The sequence below is a fragment of the Octodon degus genome, unplaced genomic scaffold (genome assembly GCF_000260255.1).
Source record: "Octodon degus isolate 3935 unplaced genomic scaffold, OctDeg1.0 scaffold00031, whole genome shotgun sequence".
In the NCBI taxonomy this organism is placed as follows: domain Eukaryota; kingdom Metazoa; phylum Chordata; class Mammalia; order Rodentia; family Octodontidae; genus Octodon; species Octodon degus.
In genome coordinates, this window is record NW_004524607.1 from 17,106,849 (window position 1) to 17,126,623 (window position 19,775).

Consider the following 19,775-nt stretch of genomic DNA (forward strand, 5'->3'; position numbering starts at 1 on the left):
CCAGGACCGGTACGAACTGACGATTGGCTGTCCATCTGTACATCATGGAGCCCCGCCCCCACTACGTCACATGACGCAGCCCATCATGGCGGCAGGAGCGCGGCTGCCTGGGCCCGCGGCTCTGCAGAATCGCTGCTGTTGCTACTGTTGAGAGGCAGCGGCAGAGGCGGCGGCGCGGGCGGGCGGGCGGGAAGGATGGTGTTTCTCCAGCCGGAGCGGCGGGCGCGGATCAGGAGCCGTGTTGAGTTTGGGCCGAAGCAGCGCGTCCCCAGGAGCAGCCGGCGCGGGTGCCGCTGAAGCAGGACCGACTGACGGACCCTCGGAAGGCGACCCGAGAGCCAGCCCCGGGGTGGGGGTGGGGGGGCCGCGCAGTGGTCGGGATGCCGGGGCCGCCCGCATTGCTGCTGCTGCTGCTTTTGCGCCTGGTCGTCGGTTATGCCGGGGCCGCGCCACTTCCGCAAACAGGTGCAGGTGAGCGGGCCGTGGCGGGGACGGGTTGCGGAGCCGATGCGGCGGGGTGGGGGCGACGCGGGTAGCCGGCCGGCTGGGTCTGGCCTTTACCTGAAGGGAGCGGAGGGCCCGCCGAGGGCAAGGGGTCCGGGGAAGGCAGTGATGAGGGAGATTTCTGCCGCAGGGGCGTGGGATGGGGGGCGGGGGCGAGACGACGCCCCGGGGGGGCGGTAGGGAGGGCGGGCAAAGTGGCATGACCGACCCTTCCCCGGGTGGGATGCGATACCAACTCTGGACCTGTTGCCTCAGCTTGCATCCTTTGTGGCAATGCTGTCCCTTTTCCAGATGTCACCTGTCTCTAGTGCGTTTCTGGCATCTTATGGTAAGAGCCCGTTTGCTTAGCTCTCCTCGTACTTAAATGCAAATGACTTGGCGAGCTCTGCGGAGTTTCCCTGCAACTTATTCTGAAGTTGTAAATTGATTTTAGGTGCTGTGCTTTTTATTCGGAATGAAGCTCTAGGGATGAGAAGGAAACAGCGATAAATATTTCTATTTTAGGAAACCAGTGATTAGTGGTTTTGGAATAACTATCGACAAACTTGGCCTAAGGGTAATTGAAGTTTCTATTTTATCGACATCGGCGTGTGAGCGGTCTTTCTTTTCGTCCTCTCCTCTTCCACGTTTTCTCATATCACTTTCATTTGGGGTTTATTATGCTAAATAAAACTTTAGCTTAAGAAAGTATTTCAAGTTGGCTTTTTTTAAAAAAAGGAAAAAAAATCTAGGCTAGATTGCCATTATTGGCTGCTGCTTGTCATAGAAACGGGAAGAGATTGATCGTTTTTTAGATCCCCTTGAATTTTAGAGTTGGAATTGCAAACAAAATTTAGTCTGCTTCATCTTGTAGATGTAAATATTTGGGACCGTGGTGGTCAAATGACCCACCCAAGGTGACACAGCTACATTATGATTGGAACTATACACTCAAGACCTCAATTCACTTTTTGGGTGATTTTTTTTTTTTTAAAACTGTTTACCTCAAGACTTTTAACTGTTAAGGAGTATTTCTGAGGTTAAGAGTTAGTTTAAAATGTTAATAAGGTGCAGAATGTGGAAATTCTGCCTCCAGAAAAGACACGTTTTTTTTAAACAAATATACAGTGAAAAGCTATATGTAATTATTTCTCGAGCCATACCAGGTTATGCCATTGAGTGGCCTTCAGTTAAGGTAAAAATGTTACCATTTTACCATATAATGTAGTGTTAAATTTACCCGTTCCTTGAGATCAGTTGTTTTAAGGTGATTTCTGTGTTTGATCTGATAGATAAGAGTGTTGCCGGAAGTGTATATACAAGTCCCAGAGAACACTGAGGAGTCAGTCAAAGATATGGAAAGACAGAGATGTTGATAATTAAGGATATTGATGTAAAATTAGCACCAGAGTAGGATAGTGCATAAATTGTGTATGTCGCGAGGGTCCTGGAAGCTTCTAGAAGTCTTTGCAGATTTTTGATATTTTGACATGTAGGTTTTTATAGAGACCTATAAAAATGTGTCTGCCTACATATCTCTTCCATACCTTTTATTTTGTTTTACCATTTTATGCAGGCATGAGTTACAAAAGGCTGAGGCTTTTTGGAGTGTTGTAAAACAAAGCAATCAGAAAAATAAATCATATATATAAATAAAGTGCAAGGAAATAAGTGATTTAGAGCAACTTTTGTAGATTTTCCTTGCATATTCTGATCCTTGAAGGGAAGTATGTGGTTAAATATGTGGAATATGAATAATAGGTACCTAGGGGTAATATTTGAGGGGGAAAAGAGCACAATTAAACACAGATAAAAGCTAGATGTGGTAGCTCATGCCAGCACTCCAGGAGCCTGAGGCTGAGTGATCAAAAATTTTACCCTCGCCTGGGTAATTTATCAATTTAGTTGAGACTTTGCCTCAAAACTAAAAAATAAGGGCCTGGACCATAGTAGCTTACCATGAAGGCTTTGGATTCAATCCTCAGTACAAAATGGGGAAGAAAGAGGGGGTTGTCTTAATCCTATAAGTAGGATAGATCTTGGTCAAAATGTTTTAGATTAAGAAGAATAAAGAAACCTTTCTGCTAATCTTGATGAATGAGCCCACTGGTTAAGAAAGGAGAACTTCTCTTGAAAGTATATAGTGGATAAAAGTGCAGTTATACATTTAAAGCATCAAGCTTCTGATAATTCAGGGGCCTATATTCTATACCAGTGTAGGGGTATCCCCATTCAATTAAAGGCTAGACCCATTGCATCTGTTCTTTTGCCTCCTTGGTCTTAACTCTTTCTAAAGTTTATTGGTCTCATGAAGAAAGCATGCTTATTAGAAATAAATATTTATTAAAAAATACTTTTAATCTTTTGCCTTTCTGTCTGTCCAGTTCGTTAGTTCCCTTGCTTGCTTGCTTTTTTTTTTTTCAAGACAGTCTTGCTATGTAGTCCATGGCTGACTTTGAACCAGTCAAGTAGCACATGCTGGTCCAGAATGGATTATCCGTGCCTTGGACTCAAAAGTGCTGGGATTACAGACGTGTGCCACCCAGCTTGGTTCTGCAAGCCTGTTTATTGGGGAAACAAATGAGATTGTTGAATAAAATTCAGTTTTTAAATTAAAGTTCATTTATCCAAGATATCTTTGTCAGGCAGAGTCATTTTTAGGCTTGGAAGTTGAAAAGGTGTTTATTCATTGACTCATAATAAAGTTATGTAAATGTGTGGATTGCTCTTGCCTGGCAAGCTAGAAGGCATTTGATGTTTGAACTTTAGTTCGGGGCCCTCTGTGGCTGTGGGATGTCCTTGTGCCCCACTACCTATGAGCCTTTTTTCCTAAGAATCCATATTTCTGCAGCAGGAGCCCTTGTTAGTGTAGATTGAGACCTTGCTGTTCCGTGGTAGGAAGGTTATGTCAAGAGAAAAAATTCACTGTTTTCACACACTGTTAAATGACAAAACTGAGATCATAGTTTAGCTGTTTTCTTCAGTTCATGGTTATTAGATCATTCTTCTCTTGGAAAACATTCATGTGCCTTTTGTAAGATTCTCAGGATTCACATCATAAATTAGGATTTAAAATAAAGGTAGATACTGTACATGCCTATGTGAAGGCATTCCCCTGAGCCCACGCTTTCTTATTAATATTAGGATAGTGATTAGACAGGGAAACCCACTTCTATTGTTCTGTGGCATATTAGGTCACAGAGTACAGAGGAAGCTTTTAGCAGTTCCAGATAAAGGCCCTCACCAAAGCCTGGGAAGCCGGTGGGACTCAGCCACTGATTAAATGCTGCTTGGGGAACTGGGACTCTCATTTCAGATTAACAGACAGATTCATATCTTGAAGAAGACTTCTAAAGTGAAGAAAGTGCTTTCTTAAGTGTGAATTTTTGTGATTAATAGCTCCTGAGAAATAATTGTTTTCCATGCAGATTCTTTCAGGATTCATGGCTGTGAGGTTTGAAATTGGATTTAGGTTGGGATTGCTATATTTGCTTTTTTACAGGGTAGTTTTTCTTTTTCTTTTTTTTTTTTTTTTAACCATCCTCATCTGCACATTAATGGAGAGTCTGTCCAGTTTTGTAGCTGATCAGCACTGAAGTTACCAAATCCCTTCTGTTTTGCTGATATCAATGTGCTTACTGTTCATGCAATTCTCTTGAAATTTGGAGAGTCCTTGGGCCCTCTGTGTCCCTTGTGGGCTGTGTCACTTAGATAACAGCTCTACATATAATAAAAAAGACATTGTCATATAAGGACTTTTTTTTTTTTTTTTTGGCTCCTTGAATGCCTTCAGGCACTTTTGCATGGCTGGAGTGTTGTGGGGATCGAACTACAGCAAACTGAGGCTGCCAGCATTGTGGAAGCAGCCACTTAAAGAACGGAGCTGACATTGTCATATAAATAAGGGATGTACAAGTCCTCAAACAAGTCCTTGTAGATGAACATAGAAAAGGAATTCCATCTTTTCAATGTGGTTGAGAATAAAATTCACAAACTAATCATAGGAGGAACATGATGTCTTAGAAAATACTTCCTGTTGGAGTTAGACCTGGATGTGTGGTTTTGCATTTTCTCTTCACTAGCTTTGAGATCTTGGGCCAGTTACTTGGCATCTTCTGGCATCTTAAAACCCAGAGGTTCAAAGAATGGTAATAATGCTGTTGGGAGGAAGGAGTAGTATCATGGCAGTGCCCGCGTCTGCTGCATATTATGTGCTTGGTGATGGAGATGTCTTCATTGTGTCGGGGGGTTCTGCTGTATGTGACTTTGGTAGATTGTCATTGGATTGACTAATGGCCGGTGGCATGGCTTCAGAGAAGGCGCGTGAAGTGGTAGCTACAGAATATGGAAGGTTTAGAATTTACGGATTTGAGAAGTCTTTGTTGTTCAAAATAACTTATGCGGTGAATGGAGACCCTATAGACAGAAATAAACCTAGTTGATTTAAGTGTAACGTATAAGCTTGGCTTGTTAATTCTTGAAATTCATAATGTTGGGGAACTAAGCTAAAAATTTTTAGAATAATCTAGATTAGTCTGCTTTTACATAATAAACCTGTTTTTAAGCATCAAGATGACTAAAGCTCTTGCAAGTGAACAATTGCTGGTTTTAATTTACTTAAAGGAGCCACGAACAATCTGTTTCCTTGATCCCAAGCACAATTCCGTAGTTTTTGCACGAAGCATCCCCAAAGCCAGCATGGTTAGCCCTGGCTGATGCTTCCCCTTGGAAAATGTCCTTTGGGAAGATGATTTTTTTTTTCTTTTTAAAGTCATGTGCTTTTGCAGTATACCAGCTGTGCTTTAACTCCTTAAGATTTTCCTCACTCAGAAGTGAGGAAAGGCATATTATAGACGAATTCTAGAATAGACTGCCACGTTAAGGGTTGTTTAGATTTGATTCTCAACTTTTCTTTGAATCTTCATATGAAGATAACTGTTTTAACAAAAAGTAAGGGAAATACGGTAAAATCCGTGTGGTGGCAGACCAAAAATACTGAAGCAATGTATTTTAAAATCATGGCAAGTGACTAACTTGGAACTATGCCCTGGCATTACAGTTATTTGCCACAGAAAGCAGGCATATCAGAAAAATAACCTCAGTATTTTTAAAATGTTTTCTTGGCAAAGGTTAGCACAGTGCAGCGATCGCAGATCCCATTTGATTTTATTGTGCTTCAAATGGGAAAATGAGAATCGCGAATGCCAAGTGTGCCGGGTGGCTGAGTCCTGACAGTGCTGAACATGGCTCTTCCTCTCCCTGCTCTGAGGATTTGGCCATTTCTCCTTCCCCCATGACCAAGAGTGGGCTCTATATTCCTCTGCTTTCTTGGGGATTTAATGGGGGTGGTAAAGTTGACATTTTATTTGTGACAGTTTGACAGATTTTGCATTTTACAATATGAAATATGCTTGATTTAGTATTTTAAAAGGCTTAAGTTCCCATCAAGTCAAATAGATGTGCAGGACATGTGCTGTGCCACAGTAGTCCCTGGCTGCCTGCATCTGACCCTGACTTGGACAGAAAAGGTCCTGGCTTGTACATGCCTGCTGTAGTGCATCTTATTTCTGTCCCCACTTTCCACAGCAATTTTTTTTTGGGGGGGTGGTGTTTTCAAAATAGGGCCTCCCTATGTTGTCCAGGTTGGCCTTGAACTCACTATGTAGCCCATACTGACTTTGGACCCACAATTCTTCTGTCTCAGCCTACCAAGTACTAAGATTATAGACATGCGCCACCATACTTGACTCCATGATACTTTCTCAAGACCTTCATTGACCTGCTTACCCTTAACAAAATATTCTATGTAAATTCCCATTTTCCAATTCTACATACATTCTGCTGTTTACAAATGCCTAGGATCTTTTTTCCCCTCTGGGTGCTATAGTTTTTGCTGCTGCTGCTGCTGCTGCTGCTGCTTCCTCCTCCTCTTCCTCTTCTTCCTCCTTTTCTTCCTCTTCCTCTTTCTCTTCTTTTTTAAACCTCTTAACAGACTTCCTTGCATCTGAGCCTTCTGTTCTGGCTGGGCCCATAGAACTTTTTACCCCAGTGAACTCTAAAGTGTTTGCCTGTGGGACAGGACATTCTGTGGGTGCCAGATAAAAACATTTCAACTTAGGTTTTTATTTCTTTTCTAAAATTGTGGCGTGTGATCTTTTAAGATATAAGATATAAGACATGATCAAAATATATGGTGAATGTTTAAACTTTAAAACTGTAATGGTAAAAGATACACATTGCCATAAATCTCCATCAGAAGTCCCCCTTCTTTGCTTCACACACATTTATCCTATTGTTCTTGCCATTTTCTGAAGCAGTTCTGGAGGTACAACAAGAAGTATGATGGTTGGGCTGGGGAAATAACTCAGTGGCATAAGAGCCTGCCTGTCAAGCACAAGGTCCTGAGTTTGATCCCTAGTACAAAAAAAAAGGGGATGAGTGTTGCTGCCAAGTGCCATCCAACAAAAAGGCAGGTTTATAAAAACCTGATGGGGTGTCCTTATCCACTTTAGTCATTGGCTCTGGCTGTGGGAGATTTCTAACTCTTCCCCAAAGTCAAAATGACCATGAGAGGGAAATGTCTTGGATCAGTTCAGGACATTGAGGCAGCCACAGCCATACAAGAGGAGTTCTAAAAGTACTTCAGGAAGTGGCAAGAATGACAGGATGTGTTCAGAGGCAGAAGATTAATAGCAATGTGTCTTTCATAGTAATTTTTGAAACTTTAAACATTCACCATATTTTCCAGTCACTGTGTATGCTGACACACTAACACATTTTGGGGTTCAGTGCATTTGCCTAAAAATGAAAAGAACATGAGAGTGATTCCCTGGTAGGTGGCGTGATGGGAGAGGTCTGGATGCATTGTACCCGTCTCCCATTTGTACCGGGCACATACCACTTGGTGTTATTGTTTGTCTGTACCTAGAGTGCAGGGAGCATGTTACATTTCGTTGGAATTTCTAGTATTTGCATGGTGTGTCACAGGTATAAGCAGTGCAGATTTGTGAGGATGAGGAATTGGGTCCTGGAAAACTGGAGTTTCCCAGGCTAGTGCAGCAGTGTGCCTGTGAGAGTTGAAAGGTGCAGAAGCCACGACCTCTCATTCTCCTGTGGCCTTGACTTGGTGTCCTGCTGCAATCCTTCACCTGGAGTGAGGCCCTTTAGTGTTTTGCTTTTAATAATATAACCTTTGAGGTTTCTTTAAAAATGTAATAAACATCTACAACAAATTTAGATGTACAGAGAGTTCCTGTGTAGCTCTCTTACCCAGTTTCCCCTGTTAACTTCTTGTATTAGTGTGCTATGTTTGTAACAACTAAGGAACTAGCACTGATAGGTTACTAACTACAATCCACACTTTATTTAGAATTACTTTGTGTTTTTCTCATAGCCCTTTTGTCTTCTAGGATACATACCACATTATATTTAGTAGCCCTGTCACTGTAGGTTCTTCCAGCCTCTTCCTTGTTTTTGATGACTCTTTTTGTTTTTTTGTTTGTTTGTTTTTGAGCCATGATCTCACTGCAGTTCAGGCTGGCTTTGAACTCACTGTGTAGCCCAGGCTGACCTTGAACTCCAAGTGCTAGGATTGCAGTCTGGGTTTACAGTCCTGAGGTGCCACACCTGGCTGACTTTGACAGTTTTGAGGAAGATTGGTCAAGTATTTGTAGAATGTTCCTCAACTGGATTTTGTCTGATATTTCCCTCATAATTAGAGCAGGATTACAGGTTTGTGGAGCAGAATCACAGATAAAATGCCATTCTTATTACAGCATGTCAAGGGTGCTGCATGCATTGGATGAGTGAAGGAATGTAACTTGTCAACTGGTCACCTAGCTGAGGTGGTGTTTGTTAACTTTGCCCACTGAAGAGTTACTTTCTCCTCCCTATTCCAAATTCTACATGTGCAGAGTCCACACTTCAGGCTCTAAGTCATGACTTTTGCTCTAATTCCCTGAGGGGGAGTATCTGTAGAAATTATTTGGAATTCTGCATGAAAGAGTTGACTGTTCTCTCCCATTGGTTCTCTACGCAGTAATCTATGTCAGTGTGGGGATGGGGATGTTTAGTGGGTTATAATCTAGTCCTGTATGTGTTTTGTTGCTCAGCTTGTGCCAGTTTCTGTGAGTCCCCTTGACACAGCCTCATTTTCTTCTTTTTTGCACTGGGCCTTCTCTCAGAGCTATATTCCAGTCCTTTTATTTTTGGGACAGGGTCTGCCTAAATCACTAAATTGCCCAGACTGGCCTCAAATTGTTAATCTTAGAGTACTGGGATTACAGGCATGTGCTGCCATTCCTGGCTCTCCTTTTTTGGTAATAACACCACCGTACTTTCTGACATCACTAGGAACCACAGTCTCATCTCTTGTAGTCCCCTAAAATTAGCCATTTCCCCAGGGAGTCCTGATTCTTTTGATGGAAAATATTAGAAACCAAGACTTGGGTGCTGGAGTTGCTCCTTGCTTAGGACACTTATAATAATGAGTTTTGATTCTCTGCTTCATCTGTAGCATTCAGGGAAGAGCTTTTGGAGGGAGAAGGGACTATTTAGAGTGGACTCTGGCCGTATATTTTCTTCTGGGCCCTTAAATTGTAGTTAAATACCTGCATAAATATTGGAGATATCATAGTTGTGGTACTAACTACATTGTAATGATATTAACAGGATCTTATGTTTCTTTTTACAGCAGTGGATACATGAAAAGCAAATTTGCTGCACCCTTTGTGAGAGCAGCCTAATCTCTAAGAATATGAGGGAAACCTCTTTGACCTAATAATTTAGAGAGAGGATTATTTTTAAAGATCTTTCCGCATTGAACACAGCTGAAAGCGATTGCAAGCAAGTTCTTTAATGGGTCAAAGTTCAGATAAAATGGCCACAGTCAAATCTCTGGAGTGACACCAAGGCTGAAGGCTTGCTTTAGTGTGTTTCCAATTTTTTCTTTTCATTTTTATTATGGAAAATGTTGAACATGTACAAAAATAGAGTAATAGTATAGTGGACTCGCATACCCCTTTCACTCAGCACCAACAGTTTTAAACTTATAATCAGTCTTGTTTCACCTGGACCCTGCCTACTGCCTGGATCCTTTTGTTTTAATATAAATTCCACCACCACCCCCAAGCTCCCAGCTCCATTAGGCTGTAACTGCTCTGGGAAAAAAATAAGGCTGCTTTTGTAAAACAGGATTGTTTAAGTCAGGATCACCTAGGAATTTGTAGAAATCCAGATCCAAGTGCCCAGTGCATCCACCAGAATCAGAGTTCTGAAAGCTGGATAGAATTTCTGTACTTAAAATATTTCTATGGTTATTTCTGCTCCTACCTCCTGCCCCTGCAGCACAAATATTTTGTCTTCTAGATGTAAAACTGTATCAGATTACTTAATAGAAATCTGATTTGTATAAATGAGATGCAAAGAAGGGAGAATTTTAAATTTTAAAATTGATGGCAGTTCCTAAAATCTGAAATGACCACATTTGTAGTCCTGACCACGTCTGGTGGCTTTTCAGAAACTTTTCCTTTACTTTCTCTCTCTTTTTTTAAAAAAAAATTTATTTTTTGCCATAATTTTATTGATAAACAGATAGCAATGAGACAGTTTCAGATCAAATCAGTCGGACAGTTTCAATAATTAACACACTGCATACATTCTTCTTAATGGCTAATTGCTGTATAAGATGTGGACTTGATATCCTGTTTACAAACACCATCAGAACAAATCATTCTATTCATTAAGAGAATGTAACTATATATCTATCCTAACCACTTTGAATACACAGATACAAAATAGACATTCATCTGTATCCCCTTTTTTTGTTAAGTTCGGTTATTTGAATATTATAGGTGTGTAAACTCAGCAAAATATTCTAAAAGAGACTTTCTCTCTTTCTGTTTGTTCATTTGTTTTTATTATTTTTTTTTATTTAATTTATTTATTTACAAAATCTCAACACAAGATTTTAGGAGAGTAACAATGGTTAGTACATTGTGTATTGTTACTGCCACAGTAGTTTCTCATATTACAAGATATAGGCAAGAAATAATAAATAAACAACATAGGTACAAACCTCTGTTCTTTTTTTTTTAAAGTCAACAGAAAATGGAAATATACTTTTTAAAGTTTCTAATACCAGGAGAAGATATCATACAATGTCTTTTAAATAAATTGTAAGTCAAAGATACAGTGTAAATCTTAGAACAAAAATTAAGATTAAGCAATATTCAGAAAATTAAATGTTTCAAAAACCCCAGCCCCTGTGCCTGCTTTCAGGCACTTTAATCCACTGAGCTATTTGGTCTGCTTTGATCATTTGTTTTTAAACACAATTCCTCCTCTGGACATCAATACAGATAGTAGCCTATGTCCATTTTACAGCTACGCTGTGTAAATAACCAGTGAAGACCGGGAACCTTTAGTCTGCCTGATGCCCACCCCATGGACTGAGGTCTACATGGTGCACACGTGCCAGTGTTCAGCCCACTGTGGCTTGAGTCAGGGTTGCAGATGATACTGGAAAAGTTAGGTTAGAGCAGATATAACCCTGCCACACATATTTATTCCCCAGGTGACAGATAAGGACTACAACCTGAGAACCCAGGTCCTTCATTTGTACACAAACTTGATCCCTTCCTTCTTTCCAAACCTTTTCCTTTCTTTTTCTCTTCCTTTTTGTTGGTTGGTTGGTTGGTTGAGATAGAGCCTTTCATGTAGACCAGGCTGACCTTGAACTTGTGATCCTCCTGCCTTGGCTTTCTGAGTGCTGAGATTATATGCCTGTCTGGCTAGGATCCCATCGTTCCCTCCCATCCCTTCCTCTGTACCTCCCTGCCTCCCTTCCTTCCAGAATTCCTTCCGCCCCTTCTCCTTTTCTCTGTCTTCTCCTTCTGTTTTTTTCCTGGTATATATTGTAACAATCTTGCTTTATAAATTTATTTTTTTAAACTGATTTATTTGTGGCTTAGTTCATGTTTTTCAGTAGGTAACATTTTGGTAGGTACTTATTACATTTTGATACATTTGCTGTGGATATATTGATAATATACAAAATATGAAAATATAAAGAAAGTGAACCATTTATCTCTGAAACTGCTACATTATAGTGACTATAATTTGTTGGGTTTGATTAAGAACTTTATAGGCTTACGTAATAATATACACCTTTTTGAAAGCAACATATATACTGTGAGTGGAAGAATTAATTAAAAACACCTGTAATAGTGATTTTTGAGAGAGGTACTGATCTTATTTAAGTTAAACTGCAGTTTTCTTTTTAAAGGTTATGGTTTTACTTCCTTTCAAATTCATGTTCCCAAATCCATCCCCCAAATGCTTTATTTTTATTTTTGTTATTCTGAAGAGGAAGAGGACGTCTGAGTTTGACATGCTGTACACACAACCTGCAATTACAGGAAGTACATTTTTGAGACACCTTGGACTTAGGAAATAGCTAGTGTGTAATCATTTTGAATATTTAAAATACCTATTTTAATCAGCTAGTAATTATAAAATTTTGTAATGTCACTTTTTTGTTATGAAACTAAAGGTTTGTGATCTGTTGGCCGCCACTCAGGTTAGCGGCTAACTCCAAGCACAGTGGTCCACATCTCCAGTTCCAGCCACTTGGGAGGCTGAGACAGAAGGATCGAGAGCTTGGGGCCAGCTGGACAGCTTAGTGAGACTGTGTTTTAGGAGAAGAAAAAGGTGGGGGGGGAGGAAAAAGGGATTAACTGCTACATTTGAGCTTACTTTATATACTGCGGATTTTTCCTCTGCTTTCGTGTATTCCTGTATGGAGTGATCCTTTCTCTAGACAGCCACTAGCCCTTCCAGAATGCAGCCTCTTGCTTACTGAGCAAGCCTCGCTTGACATTTGCTTCAGACTGTTATTAAATGCAACACTCAGATACTGATTGCTAGTGAGGGCCTGAAAAATAACACGCTTACCAAAATAGTGCTTAGGGATACAACCAGAGGCCTGTGCTGTAGCAGTGCAACCCGGAAGCCTAAAGTTTAATTTTGTTTTCTTTAAGGAAAATAAAATTAATGTTAGTAAGAGATCTACTCACCAATATTAACCATGTAGGCACTAGATAGATAGATTTGAAATTATAATCCTCATCTGTAGAGTTTTAGAACTGAAATACCAGCTTAGAAATAGAGGAACTGAGACCCAGAGAAGTTATCTCAAATTCAGCCCCAGAAAGCGAGTTGGGGCAAATGTAATTCTAACATGAAGGATGCTAGCTCTCAGGCCCCCACTGCTCATCAGAGTAAACTGCCCGACCCCAACCACAGTCCTCTGGATAGCGTATTTTAAGTTATCTTAAAAGTAGTAAAAATTTTTAAACTATCATAAAATTTACTCGTGAACTAAACTGCATATTGAAAATTAAGAAACTTAAAATGCTAACTTCCATAATTAGCCTATGAAATTATGTATCTGTAAAAAATTTATAAGAACAACTTTCATGAGGGCTGTTATTAAATGAAACGATAGCAAATGCTGGAGAGGTTGTGTAGAAAAAAGAATCTTCTCTGTTGGTGGAAGTAAACTGACTGGTACAGCCAACTGTGGAAATCAGTATGGAGATTCCTCAAAAAACTAGGATTGCAGGTCCCATTTGACCCAGCTATTCCATTTCTGGGTATCTTCTGGAAGAATTAAGAACATTCCACAATGATATATGTACACCCATGTTTATAGTAGCACAGTCTATATTAGCTAGATCTTGGAAACAAGCCAAATGCTCATCAATTGAGGAGTGGATAAAAAAAGATATATTTTTATAAAATGGAGTATAAAAATGAGTATTACTCAGCCATAAAGAAGGATATACTGGAGACTTTTATATATAAATAGATGCAACTGGAGACCATACTCATAAGTGAAATAAACTAGACACAAATGTGTGAACATAATGTTGCCCTAGTGTGAGAAGCTGAAAGAGTAAATAAGATCCAAGATGTACAGTAGATACTGTAAAAGGGGAAGAAACTTCAAGCAGAAAGAGAAAGTAGGTTGGGGGAATGGAGAAAAGAACGAAGGGAAGGGCAAGGGAAATAGCTCAGTGGTCTAAGCGGGGTCTAAGCGCCTGCCTGGCAAGCACAAGGACCTGGATTTGATCCCCAGTACCAGCCCTGAACCCCAGGACGCTGGGCATGGTGGCGCATGCCTGAAATCCCAGCAATGGGGAGGTAGAGACAGGTGGATCATTTCGAATCCAAGCTGTGTAGCTAGACCCTGTACCAAATAAATAAAAGATTTTTTAATTAAAAAAAGAAGCAAGGGAAAAGCAAAATGGAAATACATACATACATATACACACATATACATATATCTACATACATACACATATATAATAGTTAAAATAGTTATGCTACAATTCTCTTCATTGATAAGATGGGTTTGTGCTAATACTGTTTGGACAGTTAAATGCTGGTATTTTCTGTGTAATTTAAAGGTAATACACATTAAACATCCATTTATTTTTTGTTTATTTTATTTTTTTTGAGAAACAAATATCGAGACAATTTCAAAACTGATTAATAGGACAGTTTGAATAATAAATACATTGTACATTGCGATCTTCTTAGTGGTTATCCATAGTGCAAGATACAGACAGAATATCATGTCCAAACACTATTAGTACAAATCTTTCTTCTCATTGAATTAAGCAAAAGTAGCTGTTTATCCTAACTATTCTGCATATACAGATAGAAAATGGTCCTATCCTAACTATTCTGCATATACAGATAGAAAATGGTCCTTCCTTTGTGTTGCCTTTTTTTGTTTAGTCCTGTCAGAAATGGGTATTCCATTATGTTGTTTTGGAATTCTATTTTTTGGGCAGGTTTGTTTTTTTCTTTAAAATAAAATTTTAAAAAATCATTTCTATATATGAAATGACATTGCATCATGAAATTTTAAGTAGTAAGAGTAAATATATGACTTTTAAGGAATATAGCCATATACTTACATTCATTTGTAAACATGGAAAAATCCTTTAAACACCATTGGTTTATGTGCTTTTTGGGGGGCCTGAGCCCTTCTAAGAATCTGCTGACTGCTGTGGGTCCCAAGAATGATGTTCACCCACAGGTAGTATTTTGCATCTTCTTTCCCAGTGCACAGGTAGGTATTTAAAAAGTGTGTGGGCTGGGTGTGGTGGTGCCCACCTATAATCCCAGCTCCCTGGGAGCTGAGGCAGGAGGATCACAAATTCTAGCCCAGCCCAAGCAACTTAATGAGACACTGTCTCAAAATACAAGGGCTGGAAATGTGTAGCTCCATTTGCCTGACATGCTTGAGGCCCTGGGTTCAACACTTACCCCAGCAAAACTATATGGTGTAGTTGACAAGTGCTATTTTCCCCTTCATCCTCCTTTTTTTAAAAAATTCTTCAGTACTGGAGGATTCGACTCAGAAATGCATTACCACTAGGCAACATCCCTGCCACTCCCTCCTGTGAGACACTGGGCTTGAACTTGAAATCCTGCTTGCCTCAGCCTCCCTGAGTGCTAGATTTAAGGCATGTTCAGCCTTCAGCCAGGCTGCTGTACCTGGCTTCTTCTTTCTCAGCTCTTTAAGACCAGCCCTGTGTCTCTGCGTGCATGTGTGACTAGGGATTGAACCCAGGGCTGCTGTCCCCAGGCCCTGATTAAAACTGTCCTTTACCACCCATAGTGATGTGACTGGCTCTTTAGCTCTTCAGTATCCTTTCCCTTCTTTCCTGTTCAGATGTTTCTTTGTCCCATCCTTAAATGTTGTTTGCTCTCTTTGGTCCTCTTTTGTTTCCCCCCTCTTCCCATCCTTTTATGTATTTTGTAATTTATGTTATTTGCATGTAAATAACTTAAAAAGCAGTTTTCCAGGGCTAGAGATACAGCTCAGTGGCGCAAGCACCTGCCTGGCAAGTGTAAGGTATTGAGTTTGATTGCCAGTACCAAAAAAAAAAAAAAAAAAGTTCTCCAGAGCTTATAATAAAAATAGCAAACCCCTGTCCCATGCTGTCCCCGCCCCCATGCTTACTAGCTGTATCACACAGGCAACCTCTTGCAGCTTTTCTAATTATATTGCTAACTAACTTGCTTGTACCCTTGTTTGTTCAATTAAATACTGAATTCCTACTACAAAAGTAAGGACTTACATATTGAAACACATATACCCCTCCTCGACACAGTTATTCACAGTTTAGATTTCTATTCATCATTTGTATTTTTGTGTCTACAAATACTATTCATAGCTGCCTCTATACTGCTTTACTTTGGCATTTTTTATTATCTCTGGACTTGCCCCTTGTTATTTTTTGTTAGTTTTTATAGATGACTCATTCGTCCCTCCTCAGCTGTTGGGCAGGCATTTCAGTCTCCCCTGTCTGTGCTTTGTCCTGGAGTCTCTGGACCCTGTGCTGGGCTTTGAATATTGGTATGCTAGCTGCCTTTCACATTCTGGTGAGAAGTATGAGGCCACCTGACTTATTACTATTTAGCTTCCTTTCCCCCTCCTTGAGAGCTTGTAAAACTTCTATCTCAAAACCTGGAGTGGTGCAAGGCTGCAGTCCTAACACTCAGGGAAACTGAGGCAGGAGATCACAAGTTTGAACCCAGCCTGGGCAGTTTAACAACTTAGTAAGACCTTGTCTCAAAAGGTAAAAGTAGCGTAGCCCAAAGACCTTGAGTTCAACACCCACTACAGCAAAACAAAGTGAAAAGGCTTAAGATTCTGAGCAGTGTGTGTCTTGGTGGAAATCTCATTCCATTCATTAATGTGCACAGTCCGCAAGTACTTTGAATCTTGAGAGTCCTGTACTTTGGTTCTAGGAAACTTCTGTATATATCCTGGGGAGAAGGTGTATGTGTATGTATGGTATGTACCTGGTTGGAGGCCAAATCTTGCTTCATTCCTAGATGCCTTAGTCACTCTTGAATTTGCTATCCTGCTTCAGCTTCCTAGAGAGCCTGGGCGGCATCACCACACCCGGCTCCTCCTCTTCCTTTAGAAATAGCATCTTTCTTGTGCACATAGTATCTCTTCTTCATGCTGAGAGTATTAATTATTTTTCTTTGATTTGTTTCTTTTCCTAACGCCCATCTCCAGCATTGTCTGTTTCCTTCAAGTTCTTTGGTCTGTGTTGGTGTTTCACCCAAGAAGTTTTCTCAAACAGGGAGAATGGGAAAAGTCTACTCATTCATGTCCAAGAGTGAGGGGTTTAAAAACGGCGTGGAGGCTTCCTCCTTGCCCTGCCCCTCACACTCCACCCGCATCTGCCCGAGTCCTGGCAGAACTTGCACACACCTCCAACCCCTATCTGGGTCTGGAGTGCTCAGTGGCTTTAACCTTGGGTAAGTTACTTTGTTTTCTCATTTCAAAACAGGTATCTGTCTAAAATGGTCACTGTGGGATTGGATGAGTTTAGTGACTTGCACACAATAAGCACACAGACATTAGTATTTCATCCAGAGGTCACATCATTTTACCATCATTTCTTGTGTAAATCTTTTTAATATGTCTGGTCATTTCATCTAAAGGAAGTCTTCCCCGCCCACCCCTGCTTGAGTGTGCCATAGTGCCTTTCAACCCTCTCAGGTGGTATGCGTTTGCTGTTGTCTGTCCTCTCCCTGAGAGAATGTAAGCTCTGGATGCAGGGACACTCCCCCCCCCCCCAGTTCCATATTTCCAGAACCTATAGCAGTTGGCTGTCCTATAAAAGATGCTTAGCAAATGTTTGTTGAATGACTCAGTGAGTTGGGTGGGGCTTACTAGTTTGTGGTTTTCCCAGTGGAATGACTGAGTGTGCATTGTAGTAGGAATTGCCCCTCCCTTATCCCTCCTAACTGTTGTAGGTCTTTTATCATGGGCTGGACACTTGAGTGTCTACCAGCACTGAATTATCTTGCATGACATTACCTTTGGTCTTATCTTTTCTGTATGACATAAAGACAGCATTGTGAAATAGGAACACTAGGTGACTGTGCCTTAATGTGCTCTATGGAAGGAGTCCTGATAAAGGTCAGTGTTGGAAGCAGTTGGCTTAGTTATGAAGATGGTACTTCAAAACTGATTATGGAGACTTGAGCACAAATAGAAATAGACAGGAATGTAATGAATTCCCCATTCCTCCCGTTCCCAGTCCCACCATTCCTTATAAGCTCACACCACATCTCCTTTTGTATTGAAGATAGAACTTGTAAGGATACCTTGTGTACAAATAGTTTCAATCCTGTTAGCAAGAACTTCAGCTAGACCTTAGGAAGGTAAGCACAGATTCTAGTAGGGTGCTACAGGAAATTTTACAGATGCAGATAGACATGTTTTTCAAGGACACATAGGGGTGCCTTGCCCAGCAGTGAGGTAGGTACATGTATGTGGTTCCCTCCCCTCTTCTTGGCTGTATCATGCAGACAAGGGATTGGCCATGTCGTGGAGCTGCTGCTGAGCTACTCACGCAAGTCTACTGATCCTAGCAGGCAGTTGTGTGCAAAGAAGGAATAACTTAAAAATGAAAGGGAAGTCTCTTCTGGGACTCATGCTTCCTGTTGCTGAGCTGGTTTCAGGGTAACAGACATTTCAGTGCTGTGGATCACTCCACAGCTCATCTATGCCGTCAACTTAATTATAGTTCTAGTTCACAGAATATCCACACCTGCAGCTTCTTGGGGTAGACAGACGTGTGACCAGGGTCATCCAGACTTGACATTCTCTTAGTCATGTAGTGTCACCAGGCTTTCTGTGGCAGTCCCTGTCCTAAATTAATTTATTTTTTAATTTTGATTTTTGAGACAAGGTCTTGGTCATGTAGTTGGCTTCAAACTCAGTCCACCTGCCTCAGCCTCCCCAGTGCTAGGATTCTAAGTGGTTTCTAAAAGCATGAGTACATCGACCCTTGGATGACAGGTCTTAATGGAATAGGGTAAGAGAAAGCAGTAGTTTCCTATAAAATGATCTCATCTACAGATAGTTAGCACTCAAATTATATAACCTTTCTGTAAGTGTGAGAGAACAGTTGGGCTGGCTGACCTCAAAGGTCACTGTTAAACAAGAGGAACGCTTGGCCAGGGGCCTTGGTGAGCAGTGTGATTTGTTTCCCTGGGCTGTTGTTCATCTGCTTAGGAGTCTTTGTGGAATCTGTGATTCGTTGTCTGGATCCACACTGCGCCATTTGCCATTGTGTGTGGTGGAGTGTGTTTAGGGCTGCGCTTCCCTTCTAGTTCACTTCTAATATTAGGATACATAGAATATTATTATAAATAGATACATAGTTACATTAAGAGCAGAGAAACCTTTATCATACATGGTTTTATAATTTTGAGGTGTCAGGTAAAAATGTGCATAACCTGTAGTGATTATCCACAGTTTTTTTCCCCCAGATGGTATGGTTATTGACTCATTTTACTTCTTGGGATGCAAAGCTACTTGTCAGGGTGTTGGAAGAAGATGTTTTTCTTAGTCCTGTTTGTTTTTTAAAGTGCAAACTGTATTTTAGAGGTGTGTTTAATGTCAGGCCAGTTCAGCTTTCTGGTCCTTAGTTTCCCCCAGTTCTACGAGTTTCCTTGTCGACCAGCCCAGTATCCCTCTTGCTGGGGGCAGAATCCATGGCCTGTGCCTACTAGGTAAGGTGCTTTACCACTGAGCCAGACGCTGGTGCTCCGCCTAGAATTGGACCCGTACCAGGCAAGCACTCTACCTCTGAGCCATACCCCCAGCCCTTTTAACAGTGCCGAGTAAGAGCCTGAAATTATGGAAGGAATGCTACTTCTCTGATCTTACTTTCTGCCCTGAAAGCATGTTTGTTTTACTAACCACTGGATTATCTGTGAGTGAATCTCACTCACACTTTCCTTCTTGTTTGTCTTTCCTCTCTTGCTGGTGCCCCATAGTTACTATTGCTCCCCCTCTTTTGTCCCAGTCTGTCCTCTGAGGAGTTCACAGTGGATTATACCTGCCTGGTCTCTGACCCCATATCTAGAAAGGAAGATGTGGGCATTAAATACAAAGTGGAAAAAGAAAAGAACAAGTGGGAAAAAAAAGAGAGCGATACAGAGTGGTCAGTGCTGTAATGCCCAGATGCAGGTAATTGAGCATCCAGAGGCAGGGGCACTGCCTGTGAGGCCTTAAGGATGATGGATGAGAGGATATGTGGTGTCTGTGCTTGTGTTTCACTCCGGGGAGGGCGAGAGCCTGAAATGACACAGTATTGTCTGGGAAGGCCTGAGAGAGGTACTGGCCCTCTCAACGCAGGGAATAGGAAGACGGGCTGGAGTCCAGGCAGAGGGTTAAGAGGTAG

General features: G+C 41.1%; 1 protein-coding gene across 2 annotated transcripts in view; it reads left to right on the forward strand.

The window, feature by feature from the left end:
- Window positions 1-225: 225 nt before the first annotated feature.
- Lmtk2 (lemur tyrosine kinase 2) overlaps window positions 226-19,775 on the forward strand; it is a 92,217-nt gene continuing 72,667 nt past the window's right edge. For both annotated transcript variants that reach the window (XM_023713483.1, XM_023713484.1), the window contains exon 1: window positions 226-471. In XM_023713483.1, coding sequence (XP_023569251.1) covers window positions 381-471 — 91 coding nt within the window. In that variant the 5' untranslated portion in view covers window positions 226-380. The remainder of the gene's footprint in view (window positions 472-19,775) is intronic.